The sequence below is a fragment of the Neocloeon triangulifer genome, unplaced genomic scaffold, assembly GCF_031216515.1.
Source record: "Neocloeon triangulifer isolate White Clay Creek 2 clone unplaced genomic scaffold, ASM3121651v1 ptg000011l, whole genome shotgun sequence".
Lineage (NCBI taxonomy): Eukaryota > Metazoa > Arthropoda > Insecta > Ephemeroptera > Baetidae > Neocloeon > Neocloeon triangulifer.
The window spans coordinates 4,623,636-4,637,664 of NW_026775553.1; the positions used below are offsets into that span (position 1 = coordinate 4,623,636).

Sequence of the window (14,029 nt, forward strand, 5' to 3'; positions counted from 1 at the left end):
AATTTCGCTCTTGATGTATTGATTCTCTTACAGCGGCCGTGGTGATGTAACCACGTTAGACGACACTGCAACGGTCGCTTTGCGAATTGTTTAATTTAGAGCTTGCAGGGTCTGCGTTTATTAAATGTGATTTAGAGTATGAGACCACTTTAATAGAAGAAGGATGCGGCTTTGTTCTCCAAACACGCAGACAATTGAAACCTTCTCTTTGATAAATTAAAAAAAAAACATTTATTTTGGAAAATCACTAAAAAAAATAAAATTATTAATAAAAAAAGAAGGAATAAAAAAAATTTAAATATTTTGAAATGACAATCAATAAGAAATTAAAGTGTGCAAAGACATATTTTTCTTTTAAGATAGAGTATTTATTGAACACAACTAGGTGTACAACGGGTGTCTAAAGCTAATTTGTATTCCTAAAATTAATTTTACAATTAAGCTTGTTTCAGTAATTATTACAAAGTACAAAAATTAGTTAATTCTGATTTTTGCAGCCTCTCTTAGGCTTAGTTTTCGTTCATTACATTCAAGAATATGATATTGTGAACATTTCTTACCGCAGTGCTTGCATTCACAATCTATTGTCGCTTGAGAATGAAAATTTTTATTCTTACAAAATAAATAGAGGTACCCGTGACAGGCAAATCTCGTAATCACTTGGCGATCACTGAACATTGCACATTGCCAATTTTTATTCTTCATAGTTTCTGTCTCGTAGAACTCATCACATATCTCAAGTTTGTTTAAATATTTAGACACACAAAATTTCTGGAATGCTTCAGTTTCAGTTAGAGAATATTTTACCTGTAAGTCCGATACAAAGAGATCAGTGTCAACTAATTCATACACAAATCTAGATCTAATATACTTGGACAGTCCTAAAACTCTTTTTAAATATCTTGTTTTGACTTTTTCAAGATTTTCAAAATCAGTCTTCGTTAGGAAAGGGCATATTTCTTCAATGCCGTAGGACGCAATTGGGGAAATTTTTAGATCAAATAGCTTGTGTGCTGTTTCAATGGATAATTGTTTTAGTTCTCGTATATTATAAGTGGCCAGCAATGCAGCTCTTGTTCTTTTTTCAATGTGCTTTCCAAAAGAGATTCCTGATGGTTGAAAAGTAACTCCTAAATATGTAAACTCAGCAACTCTCTCTATTTCAATTCCACCTAAATCTAGGCGGTCACTTAATGCATATTTTCCTAGACCCTTATTTCTAAATTTCATGAATTTGCACTTTTCCAAGTTAAGTTTCAAACTGCGTTTTAATAAAAATTCTTACATTCTGGCTAAAGCAATTTTCAAGTCACTTAATTTTTCTGAGGTTAACACAATATCATCTGCATAATATATGGCTATCACGTTTGGCAAATCTCGTAGAATATTATTTATATCAGCTAAAGAGTAATTGAACAGAAATGGGGACGTGCATCCCCCCTGTCTTACCCCATTTGATTGTGTAATAAGTTTTGATACTGTTACTCCATCTACTATTCTCAAGAAATTTAAGTCCAAGTTGTGAGCTAAATAATTTAACTCCGTGAACGTTAGCTTCTTGCTTTCTATTAACTTCTTAAAAATAAACGCCCTATCTATTGAGTCAAAAGCTTTACTTACATCCAAAAATAAGGCATATAAGGGTGATTTCTTCTTATAAACTGTCTCTTGAATGTTATTAACTAAGGACTTAATTGCCTGTAAAGTGGATTTTCCTTTCACAAAACCATATTGATTGCCTGGAATCTCGTGAATCAAAGATGAGTAGATACGTGCATGCAGTACACGATCTAACAGATTGTAAAAAGCCGAACTAATACATATTCCTCTATATGAATTTGTATTTTCCGCGTCCCCTTTTCCCTTATACAAGAGTTTTAGATTTGACTGCCTCCATTCCTCTGGACATGTTCCTAGCTCCAAGCATTTGGTGAAAAATTGCGTTATTTCGGGGAGTAAGGATTCAACAAGTAGTTTAATATTTTCATTCTTCACTTTGTCAGGTCCAGGGGATTTCCCGTTTTTCATTTTCTTTAATGCTAACAAAACTTCTTCTTCCATAATAGGTGAAAAATTTATATCATTTCTGTAATCTACTATCATCTCTTTCAGATTTAACGATTCATTTTCACTCAATTTTTTCTCGTTGAAAATTTTTTCAAAATAACACTCCCATTCATCCATCATTATATTGTTTGTATTGTAAAAACTTTTGCTCAACTTGAGAATTTTATAGCACTTGTTCTGCTCCGCCTCTTTTAAAATGTCCAACTCCTTCATTTGCACAAAAGCGTTCTTCTTCATTTCACACATATTTTTGTAATTTCTTTTTATTGCGGTATAGTGCGGTAATAGAATCTTGATTATACTAGTTACATTTAAACTTTCAGCCACTTCCAAGCACTCTCTCCATTCGTTCAATTTCTGTTTTAATTCGTAGCATTCAGAATCAAACCACGGTTGACTAATCCGTTCAGTTTGCCTACGAGGAATGTCGGCCTCTTTCATAATATTTATCATATTTTTATGAAACTCTTCAACGTCCCCCTTTTCCAGATTTGTTTTTAGAATATTTTTATATTTAGTAGAAGCTAACGTTCACGGAGTTAAATTATTTAGCTCACAACTTGGACTTAAATTTCTTGAGAATAGTAGATGGAGTAACAGTATCAAAACTTATTACACAATCAAATGGGGTAAGACAGGGGGGATGCACGACCCCATTTCTGTTCAATTACTCTTTAGCTGATATAAATAATATTCTACGAGATTTGCCAAACGTGATAGCCATATATTATGCAGATGATATTGTGTTAACCTCAGAAAAATTAAGTGACTTGAAAATTGCTTTAGCCAGAATGAAAGAATTTTTGTTAAAACGCAGTTTGAAACTTAACTTGGAAAAGTGCAAATTCATGAAATTTAGAAATAAGGGTCTAGGAAAATATGCATTAAGTGACCGCCTAGATTTAGGTGGAATTGAAATAGAGAGAGTTGCTGAGTTTACATATTTAGGAGTTACTTTTCAACCATCAGGAATCTCTTTTGGAAAGCACATTGAAAAAAGAACAAGAGCTGCATTGCTGGCCACTTATAATATACGAGAACTAAAACAATTATCCATTGAAACAGCACACAAGCTATTTGATCTAAAAATTTCCCTAATTGCGTCCTACGGCATTGAAGAAATATGGCCTTTCCTAACAAAGACTGATTTTGAAAATCTTGAAAAAGTCAAAACAAGATATTTAAAAAGAGTTTTAGGACTGTCCAAGTATATTAGATCTAGATTTGTGTATGAATTAGTTGACACTGATCTCTTAGTATCGGACTTACAGGTAAAATATTCTCTAACTGAAACTGAAGCATTCCAGAAATTTTGTGTGTCTAAATATTTAAACAAACTTGAGATATGTGATGAGTTCTACGAGACAGAAACTTTGAAGAATAAAAATTGGCAATGTGCAATGTTCAGTGATCGCCAAGTATTTACGAGATTTGCCTGTCACGGGTACCACTATTTATTTTGTAAGAATAAAAATTTTCATTCTCAAGCGACAATAGATTGTGAATGCAAGCACTGCGGTAAGAAATGTTCACAATATCATATTCTTGAATGTAATGAACGAAAACTAAGCCTAAGAGAGGCTGCAAAAATCAGAATTAACTAATTTTTGTACTTTCTAATAATTACTGAAACAAGCTTAATTGTAAAATTAATTTTAGGAATACAAATTAGCTTTAGACACCCGTTGTACACCTAGTTGTGTTCAATAAATACTCTATCTATCTTTATATTTAGTCTCTATAAGCTCTTTAAGTATGTTTTCATCTAATTTAAAATTTTTCTTATTCAAAGACATGTCCCCATTTCTGTTCTTTTGTTTTGTGAAATTAAATTCTATTGAAATAAAATTATGTTTTCTTATGGTTGGGCAAATTTTAAAATTTCCGGTGTTCATTTTTGGCCCTTTGAAGATTAAATCAACCACACTATGACCATTACTACAGTCGTAGGTACTTTTATATGGATATTCATTTGCTATTGTCAGACTGTTTTCCTCAGCAAAATCAAGCAGCGAGTCAATTTTTCTATTTTTAGTATCCAATCGGCAATTAAAGTCTCCAGCCAAAATGAAATTTTCAAAATTTTCAACATATTTAAGGATTGAGAGAAGTTCATTAGTCACTGTTGTAGAACGTATCTTCGGATTTAAATAGCATGTTACTACTGTAATGTCATCAAAATTTAGAATTATGAAGTTTTCCAAATATTTCACATTTAGTAAATTTCCTAACCTAGAATTAAAATACACGGAAATTCCCCTCATCGGTCGCCCTGCCTCCTTTTGTGAAGCTAAAACTTGCCTTGAATAAAAACCAGGAATGTGAAGTGGTTTCTTTAAAAATGTTTCCGTGAAAAGAAGAATATCATAATTTTGCAGTTCTGTTGCAATCGGAGATTCATATGCTTTCGTAAGCCCTTCACAATTCCAAAGCCCTAATTTTAAGTTACTCACGTCGCTGTTTCGACAAGGGAAATCTATAAAGAAAGTTTCTCACGAGCACCACAGTTGCGCTTGCTTCTCTCCCTGGGTGCAACAGTCTGCGAATTAGGGGCATCATTTTGCTGCTCTCCGTCATCCGGCTTTCTCCCTCCAGTCTCTTCTTCTTCCTCTCCGGCCTCCTTTGGGTTGAACAAATTCCCACAGTTTCCCCAGCGTTTGGAGACATACTTGTTGTACAGATGAACAGTGACAGGGACATCTCGAAGTTCTTCGTACAGAGTGTCCAAGACCCAGAGGCGATGCAGCCTGTCCATGCCACTGCACATGTAGGTCATTGCAATCTCATCAATCTCTTCCTCTCGAATGACTTGGGCCAGCATAGCAAATGCAGTCTTCACTCCCTTTAGGAAAGGCTCAGGTGCTTTGTGCAACTTGTGGGGGGACCTCATTTTAGTTACCACGTGAAACACAGTACCGTACTTTTCAGTCTTCTCTCTGATGATTCCGCCTATTTCAGTCTTTCCCGGCTCAGCTTTCGGTTTGCCCACCGCCGCCGTAACCTCTTGTGCAGCCCCCATGCTGGTCCAGAGATCAGAGGCTATGGCGTGTGCCTTTATCTCTTGCTTGGCATCCAGTAGACTGACCCCTTGATGTTCAACAAACTTGACCTTGGCTCCCTCCACTGCGAGCGACTCATCATTCTTCAGGGCCTCATCGAGTTGGGCAGAGCGATCGATGTATTGGTTCACGCAGGGTGTGTCATCAGCCTTTGTCAGAGGAGCAATTGGTGGATAATAACCTCTCTGATACCTGCCGTGAAATTGCCTCCGTCTGTTATCTGTACCGCTCGACTCATTTTCTGCATTCTTCTCGTAGAAAAGGACCTTCCGCTCAAGCTCCCTCAGCTTAGCCTCGTGCTTCTCATCTCTCTCCTTCCAGGACAAACGTTCCTTTTCGAATTCCTCCTGCATCAAAGATACTGTTTTACTGAACATTTCGCCAAGTTGGTCATTCTGAATTTTGAGCTGATTTGAGAATTGCAGCGTGACATGCTGGAAAACACGCTGAATGATTTCCTCCAACGTTACTACAGCTCCCGGAGGAGCCGGACCTCCTGCGTAAGTCTGTCCAAAACCTCCTGAGTTGAGAACTGGTCCATTGTTTCCATTTTGCAGAGGGTTTGGCGCCATCTCCTGTCCGGGGGTGGGTGGAGTTCCTTCGGGCCATGCTGGATGATGGAATTTTGCTCTATTTTCTGTATGTCCGTAAGAAGGGCCACAATTTATGGGTGGCTGGGCAGCGTACCCTTGTGGTGACCTCCACGGCACATGTGCAGATGCCATGGCCTTCAACTCAGGGAAAAAAGGCGAAATTAGACACACGACCCTCCTAAACCAGTGTTTTCCTTACCGAAGCAGTGCTGCCACTCTATGGAATCTCATAATCAATAAGATCACAATTAAAATAAATAAACGGACATACAGAAAATAGAGCAAAATTCCATCATCCAGCATGGCCCGAAGGAACTCCACCCACCCCCGGACAGGAGATGGCGCCAAACCCTCTGCAAAATGGAAACAATGGACCAGTTCTCAACTCAGGAGGTTTTGGACAGACTTACGCAGGAGGTCCGGCTCCTCCGGGAGCTGTAGTAACGTTGGAGGAAATCATTCAGCGTGTTTTCCAGCATGTCACGCTGCAATTCTCAAATCAGCTCAAAATTCAGAATGACCAACTTGGCGAAATGTTCAGTAAAACAGTATCTTTGATGCAGGAGGAATTCGAAAAGGAACGTTTGTCCTGGAAGGAGAGAGATGAGAAGCACGAGGCTAAGCTGAGGGAGCTTGAGCGGAAGGTCCTTTTCTACGAGAAGAATGCAGAAAATGAGTCGAGCGGTACAGATAACAGACGGAGGCAATTTCACGGCAGGTATCAGAGAGGTTATTATCCACCAATTGCTCCTCTGACAAAGGCTGATGACACACCCTGCGTGAACCAATACATCGATCGCTCTGCCCAACTCGATGAGGCCCTGAAGAATGATGAGTCGCTCGCAGTGGAGGGAGCCAAGGTCAAGTTTGTTGAACATCAAGGGGTCAGTCTACTGGATGCCAAGCAAGAGATAAAGGCACACGCCATAGCCTCTGATCTCTGGACCAGCATGGGGGCTGCACAAGAGGTTACGGCGGCGGTGGGCAAACCGAAAGCTGAGCCGGGAAAGACTGAAATAGGCGGAATCATCAGAGAGAAGACTGAAAAGTACGGTACTGTGTTTCACGTGGTAACTAAAATGAGGTCCCCCCACAAGTTGCACAAAGCACCTGAGCCTTTCCTAAAGGGAGTGAAGACTGCATTTGCTAAGCTGGCCCAAGTCATTCGAGAGGAAGAGATTGATGAGATTGCAATGACCTACATGTGCAGTGGCATGGACAGGCTGCATCGCCTCTGGGTCTTGGACACTCTGTACGAAGAACTTCGAGATGTCCCTGTCACTGTTCATCTGTACAACAAGTATGTCTCCAAACGCTGGGGAAACTGTGGGAATTTGTTCAACCCAAAGGAGGCCGGAGAGGAAGAAGACGAGACTGGAGGGAAGCCGGATGACGGAGAGCAGCTAAATGATGCCCCTAATTCGCAGACTGTTGCACCCAGGGAGAGAAGTGTGGCTTCCAGGCCACAGAAAAGGGTTTGTTCAAGTGGAGAAAAACAAGTCAGGTGTTTTTTTTTGTGGTTTAATCCGAACTGAAAAATATTTACAAAAATTAATATCACATTGAAATAAAAATACATTTTATTTATTTGATTTGACTATTTGAGTTTGGTTGGAATGAAATTTGGTTGGATAGGAAAATTAATTTGTCGTTCGAATGTAAATTAATGTGGCCAACATTGGCTAGGTATTTGCAAATAGAAATCATCAGAATTTTACTAAACATCATAATTTCAGATCATTGAGAATTCGGAGAAAATTAAAATTAACATATTCATTAGTAATCAATTCAGAAAATTTGCATAATTGAAAATTAAAGATTTGCACATGGCAATTCGAAGCACTTTTGAAAGGGCAAATTTGACGGCTTGATTTTGGAAAAAGGGGAGCACTTTGGGGTTGACGAAATGTCTCAATGTGTACTTGGAAATGTTCACTTTTGGGAAAAATGGGAAATTTCACTTACCCCATGATCGGGGCTCGGATGCTGGTCGATATGCGACGGACAAGAAATTTGCGTATCGTTCTTGCTCGTCCGGCATGAAAGAAGGAGGAGTGGCTCGAGGGAGCGTTTGGAGGGAACTTGATTTGGGTGGCGCGCGCCCTCGGTGGCGGCGCTACAGGGGCCCCCCCTAAGACACCGGAGGTGCTCAGGACATATGAAAGTCCTTCGTCCAGGCAGGTGGTTTGGGCTGCCGGCCAGCACGAGTGTGTCGTACTCCGTCTGTGGCTGCTGGAGTTGGGGCTGGAGGCGCAGGTGGTGTCTCGGGTTGCTCGAAGAAGTGATTGAGTTCGAGGTCACTGGAGCTGTCAAGGTCTGGGCTCCTTGGTCTGCGAGGGTGGTCAGGAGGGGTGGGAGGTGGTTCCAGAGCTGGCCACGCAGGTGGTGCTGCTGGAGGAGTGTCTGGGGGTGCTTCTGGTATGTCTGGAGGTGCTTCTGGTGCGTCTGGGGCCGAAGGTGTTGCCGAGGGAGTTGCTGGAGGAGTTGCTGGTTGAGCTGCTGGCAAATTGAAACGAACTCTTCTCGGAGGTTCTGCTGGCTTCGGAACTGGCTCCTTCTCAGAGAGCTGATAGCAGGGTTTGAGTCGGTCGATGGTAACAACTTTAGGTTTACCTTTCACCTCGATGACGAAAGACTTGGCGTGTCGCATGACGACCGGATATGGGCCAGTGTAGGGCTTCTCGAGAGCTCCTCGGACAGCATCGGTGCGCAGGAACACGTGAGTGGCAGTGGCCAAGTCAGGGTGGACAAAGAAGGATTTTCCTCCGTGGTGAGCTGCAGGAATTGGCAGAAGTGTGGCAAAGTGGTGTCGCAGTTGAGCAGCTAGGTCAGCAGCTTGCTGAGGAGTGGGCCGTACGAAGAAGGTGCCGGGCAGCCGGAGTTCTTCCCCGTAGACCAGGAGGGACGGAGTTGTGTTGAGGTCCTCCTTGAAGACCGACCTGAGGCCAAGCAGGACCAGTGGCAGGGCGGTCATCCAGTCAGCATCTTGACACATCAGCGCCGCCTTCAGGGTGCGATGGAGGCGCTCGACCATGCCATTGGCCTGTGGATGGTAGGCATTAGTGTGATGAATTTCAAAACCAAAACTTTTGCTGAATTTCTTGAATAGGTCAGACTCAAATTGGCGGCCTTGGTCGCAGACCACCGTTCCAGGGACTCTTTATCGGGCAATCCAATTGGAGTGGAAAGCGCGCACCACGTCCATGGCTGAGATGCGCTTCAGAGGAACAGCTTCTGGCCAACGAGTGAATCTGTCGACCATGGTCAGGCAGTACCGGAATCCTTCGACTTCAGGGAGTGGGCCGACGAGGTCGATGTGCACATCCTTGAAGCGTTCTGTGGACTCAGGAAAAGGGACAAGAGGTGCTCTTGTGTGTCTGGTCACTTTTGCAGACTGGCATTTTTGGCAGGTGCGCGCCCAGAGGAGGCAGTCTCGGCGCATGTTGGGCCAAATGAACTTTTGGGCGACCAGCCTGAGGGAAGTTTTCGCGCCAGGGTGGGCTAGGCTATGAAGATTGTCAAATACCTGTCTTCTGAATTGGTGTGGGACAAAAGGGCGAGGAGAACCAGATGACAGGTCACACCAAAGTTGATGTGGAGAGTTTGGGACTGGTCGCTGCTCCAGCTTCAGGGGAGAATCAGAGAGTTTGCGAAATTTGAGGAAGTCAGGGTCGGTTTCTTGAGCTGCGGCCATGTCTGCGAAGGAGACTGCGGTCGTGATGGATTCGATTCTGGACAGGGCGTCAGCAACTAGGTTGGCAGTGCCCTTGATGAATTGGATGTCGGTGGAGAATTGGCCGATGTACTCCAAGTGATGGAGCTGGCGCGGGGAACAGTCAGTCTTGTTCTTGCTAAAAGCAAAGGTGAGAGGTTTGTGGTCGGTGAGGATCTGGAACTGGCGACCTTCGAGGATGTACCTGAACTTTTTGATGGATGCAAAAATTCCCAGCAGCTCCCTGTCGTAGGGAGGGTATTTCTTCTCAGCGGCTGAGAGAGTGCGGCTGAAGAAGGCAAGAGGCTGCCAGGTGCTGCCGACCAGTTGCTGGACAACGCCGCCGATGGCGTAGTCTGAGGCGTCGGTCACCAAGGAGAGTGGGACGTCAACTCTGGGGTGTGCCAGGCAGGCAGCATTGGCCAGGGCGTCCTTGACAGCGTCGAAGGCGGATTGCTCGACGTCGGTCCATCTCTCGAGAGGTGCTTTCTTGTGACCTTTGGGACCATTCTGTAGGCAGTTCAAGGGGGCCATGAGTTTGGCTGCTTGAGGGAGGAACCTGTGGTAAAATTTCACCATTCCCAAGAACCTTCTGAGTTCCTGCTTGTCCTTGGGGGTGGGGTAGGCCCTGATGGCAGTGACTTTGTCTGGAAGGGGCGTGATGCCATCTTTGTTGACCAGGTAACCAAGAAAACTGACTTCTGAGGCGCCGAGGACGCATTTCTCCAAGTTCAGCAGCAGGCCATGGTCCTGTAGACGTTGGAAAACTTGCCTGAGGTGCTCACGGTGTTCTTCTGGGGAACGAGAGGCGATCAGTAGGTCGTCAATGAAGACAAAAACGAATGGCAGGTCGCCAAGAATTGCGTGAATGAGGCGCTGGAATGTCTGACCTGCGTTTTTGAGTCCAAATGGCATAGATAGAAACTCAATGAGTCCCATGGGCGTCGTGATGGCGGTTTTTGGGACATCTTCAGGGGCAACTGGGACTTGCATGTAGGCGCGGTCAAGGTCGAGGGTGGAGAAAATTGTGCAGCCGGCCAGGGCGTGGGTGCAGTCGTGAAGGTGAGGCAGTGGGTACCGATCAGGTTCAGTTCGAGCGTTCAGAGCTCTGTAGTCTCCGCAGAAGCGCCATGTACCTGGGGACTTCTTGGGGACTAGGGTTGCAGGAGACGCCCACGGGGACTTGGAGCGCCGTGCGTCGCCGTTGTCGATCAGTTTCTGGATTTCAGCGGCTGCGACTTTCAGCTTATCTGGAGGGAGTCTCCGGAATCGGGCGAAGACTGGTGGCCCTGGAGTGACCACAATTCGGTGTACAGTGGTATGTTTGGGAGGTTTGCGCTTTTTGGGAGCGTAGCAGAGATCAGGGAAGTCTTTCAGGAGCAGGTAAAACGGGTTCTGAGTTTCAATGATTTTCACAGTGGGGGCAGGTTCAGGGCGGTTGAACCCTCGTACGTGGGCAGAGGTCAGCCGGTCAGTCAGTCGGGCCAGGCCGAGGTCGACGACCAGGTTGTAGCGAGTGAGAAAATCGGCACCAATGATGGGGTGCTCGACGTCAGCCACCAGAAAGGTCCAGTCAAAGGTGCGCCGTAAGTTGAGGGACAATTGGAGGGAGTGAAAACCGTAAGTCTTAATTTCAGTCACATTGGCAGCAGTGACGCTGTAATTCAGGGGTAGTTTCATTTGAGGGAACAGTCTTTGTGGCAGGACGCTGATGTCCGAACCAGTGTCCACCAGGAAGGACATCTTACTCAGGGGGTCAAAAACGAAGAGGCGGCCGGGGGAACTGGGGCAGGGTGTGGCCACTGTGGCAGCCTGCCCGGCTAGTTTGACGCTGGCGGGGGGTTGCTGGCCACGGCGGCTTGCTGAGCTTGGTGGGAAGCGTAGTAGCGGCAGCCAGAAGTGCAGTGTCTAGCGTCCAAGTTGTAGGTCTTGTGGTAGTAGCAAATCTTTCCCAGGGCGTTGTCGTCGTCGAAGAGCTCAGTGCTGCGGGAGGACGATCTGTCTCGGGGGCGACTTTTGGAGCGCGCTCTTGAGCGCCCTTTGTAGTTGTTGCTGTTGTTGATCAGCAGGTTGTTGACGGACTGCGTGAGTAGCAAAACCTGCTTGGTCAGGTCGTCCATCTTTGTCTCCAGCCGGTCGACACGGGAGTTGGTGCCGCCGCCGGAGTTGTTGCTTTTGTCAGTAGCTTTGCTGATGGCCGAGATTTGTGCTGTAGTAGCGATTGGGGAGGATGTGGAGGAGAGCAGCTGTGACAGGTTGCTGCTGCGGTCCCTGGCCATCATCATGTCCGCCTTGGATGCGGCGATGGCAAGGTCCTTCTCGCCGCTGATGGCCAAGCGAACAAAGGCAGGAAGTTTGGCAGCCCAGCAGGAGAAGACGAGCTCGGTCAACATCGTGTGTTCTGGGTCAGAGTCAGCAATCTTGCGCATCCTGGCAAGAAACTCAGAGGGTGTGGAACCGTCAAGGCCCTCTTCAATCAGGAGTTGGATTACTCGTTTCTGGGCGGAGGGTTGGACGTGTGTGAGGATGGCGTCGCGCAGAGTGGTGTAAGGCTTAACGGGTGGAATCGGGGTGAGCAGTGAGAGGACTGTCTCGGGTGAGCCGGTGATCGGAATGTCCTCACGGAGAAACTTGAACATGACCACCTCGTCATCAACTTGCTCATCTTTCAGTTTCTCATCAAGCAGCTTTAGCCAGAATGGGGCTGTCTCGTAAGCAAAGCAGGGCATGGAGACGTTTCCGATATTGCCTGACATGTTTACAGGTCGGACTGTGTCAGGTTTGGGCACTTGGTCGGCTTCCTCGTCTGGAGGTGGTGGTGTGGGTTGGGCTGCAACTCGGGCAACTTCGTCGAAGAGACTGAATGCGTCGGTGGGCGAGAGAGGCTGGGTCGCCGTTGAGGACAAGAGTGGGTCTTGTTCGGAGACGAGGTTGTTGTCGTCGTTGTCGCCGGTTCTTCCAGTAGACATCTACTTGAAGACCAGGGTACTGGGCACCACTGTGGCTTCCAGGCCACAGAAAAGGGTTTGTTCAAGTGGAGAAAAACAAGTCAGGTGTTTTTTTTTGTGGTTTAATCCGAACTGAAAAATATTTACAAAAATTAATATCACATTGAAATAAAAATACATTTTATTTATTTGATTTGACTATTTGAGTTTGGTTGGAATGAAATTTGGTTGGATAGGAAAATTAATTTGTCGTTCGAATGTAAATTAATGTGGCCAACATTGGCTTGGTATTTGCAAATAGAAATCATCAGAATTTTACTAAACATCATAATTTCAGATCATTGAGAATTCGGAGAAAATTAAAATTAACATATTCATTAGTAATCAATTCAGAAAATTTGCATAATTGAAAATTAAAGATTTGCACATGGCAATTCGAAGCACTTTTGAAAGGGCAAATTTGACGGCTTGATTTTGGAAAAAGGGGAGCACTTTGGGGTTGACGAAATGTCTCAATGTGTACTTGGAAATGTTCACTTTTGGGAAAAATGGGAAATTTCACTTACCCCATGATCGGGGCTCGGATGCTGGTCGATATGCGACGGACAAGAAATTTGCGTATCGTTCTTGCTCGTCCGGCATGAAAGAAGGAGGAGTGGCTCGAGGGAGCGTTTGGAGGGAACTTGATTTGGGTGGCGCGCGCCCTCGGTGGCGGCGCTACAGAAGCAAGCGCAACTGTAGTGCTCGTGAGAAACTTTCTTTATAGATTTCCCTTGTCGAAACAGCGACGTGAGTAACTTAAAATTAGGGCTTTGGAATTGTGAAGGGCTTACGAAAGCATATGAATCTCCGATTGCAACAGAACTGCAAAATTATGATATTCTTCTTTTCACGGAAACATTTTTAAAGAAACCACTTCACATTCCTGGTTTTTATTCAAGGCAAGTTTTAGCTTCACAAAAGGAGGCAGGGCGACCGATGAGGGGAATTTCCGTGTATTTTAATTCTAGGTTAGGAAATTTACTAAATGTGAAATATTTGGAAAACTTCATAATTCTAAATTTTGATGACATTACAGTAGTAACATGCTATTTAAATCCGAAGATACGTTCTACAACAGTGACTAATGAACTTCTCTCAATCCTTAAATATGTTGAAAATTTTGAAAATTTCATTTTGGCTGGAGACTTTAATTGCCGACTGGCCGGATACTAAAAACAGAAAAATTGACTCGCTGCTTGATTTTGCTGAGGAAAACAGTCTGACAATAGTAAATGAATATCCATATAAAAGTACCTACGACTGTAGTAATGGTCATAGTGTGGTTGATTTAATCTTCAAAGGGTCAAAAATTTACACCGAAAATTTTAAAATTTGCCCAACCATAAGAAAACATAATTTTATTTCAATAGAATTTAATTTCACAAAACAAAAGAACAGAAATGGGGACATGTCTTTGAATAAGAAAAATTTTAAATTAGATGAAAACATACTTAAAGAGCTTATTGAGACTAAATATAAAAATATTCTAAAAACAAATCTGGAAAAGGGGGACGTTGAAGAGTTTTATAAAAATATGATAAATATTATGAAAGAGGCCGACATTCCTCGTAGGCAAACTGAACGGATTAGTCAACCGTGGTTTGATTC

At 44.0% G+C, this 14,029-nt stretch overlaps 2 protein-coding genes across 2 annotated transcripts; both read right to left on the minus strand.

Annotated features, from left to right (window-relative positions):
• Positions 1-7,169: 7,169 nt before the first annotated feature.
• On the minus strand, positions 7,170-8,763 carry LOC132196152 (uncharacterized). The gene is made up of 2 exons (XM_059618619.1): positions 7,685-8,763; positions 7,170-7,250 (listed from the first exon to the last, which is right to left on the minus strand). The coding sequence occupies exon 1, from the start codon at positions 8,751-8,753 to the stop codon at positions 7,869-7,871; it is 885 nt and encodes a 294-aa protein (XP_059474602.1). The 5' UTR covers positions 8,754-8,763; the 3' UTR covers positions 7,170-7,250; positions 7,685-7,868.
• A 2,488-nt stretch (positions 8,764-11,251) lies between these two features.
• On the minus strand, positions 11,252-13,572 carry LOC132196151 (uncharacterized). Its single transcript, XM_059618618.1, has 2 exons — positions 12,946-13,572; positions 11,252-12,511 (listed from the first exon to the last, which is right to left on the minus strand). Exon 2 carries the CDS (start codon positions 12,398-12,400, stop codon positions 11,252-11,254), a length of 1,149 nt encoding a protein of 382 aa, XP_059474601.1. The 5' UTR covers positions 12,401-12,511; positions 12,946-13,572.
• Between the last annotated feature and the right edge of the window lie 457 nt (positions 13,573-14,029).

What these genes read in the sequence shown, in the direction of transcription:
- LOC132196152 (XM_059618619.1), bottom strand. Translation starts at nt 8,753, where the DNA reads ATGGTCGAGCGCCTCCATCGCACCCTGAAGGCGGCGCTGATGTGTCAA.
- LOC132196151 (XM_059618618.1), bottom strand. Translation starts at nt 12,400, where the DNA reads ATGTCTACTGGAAGAACCGGCGACAACGACGACAACAACCTCGTCTCC.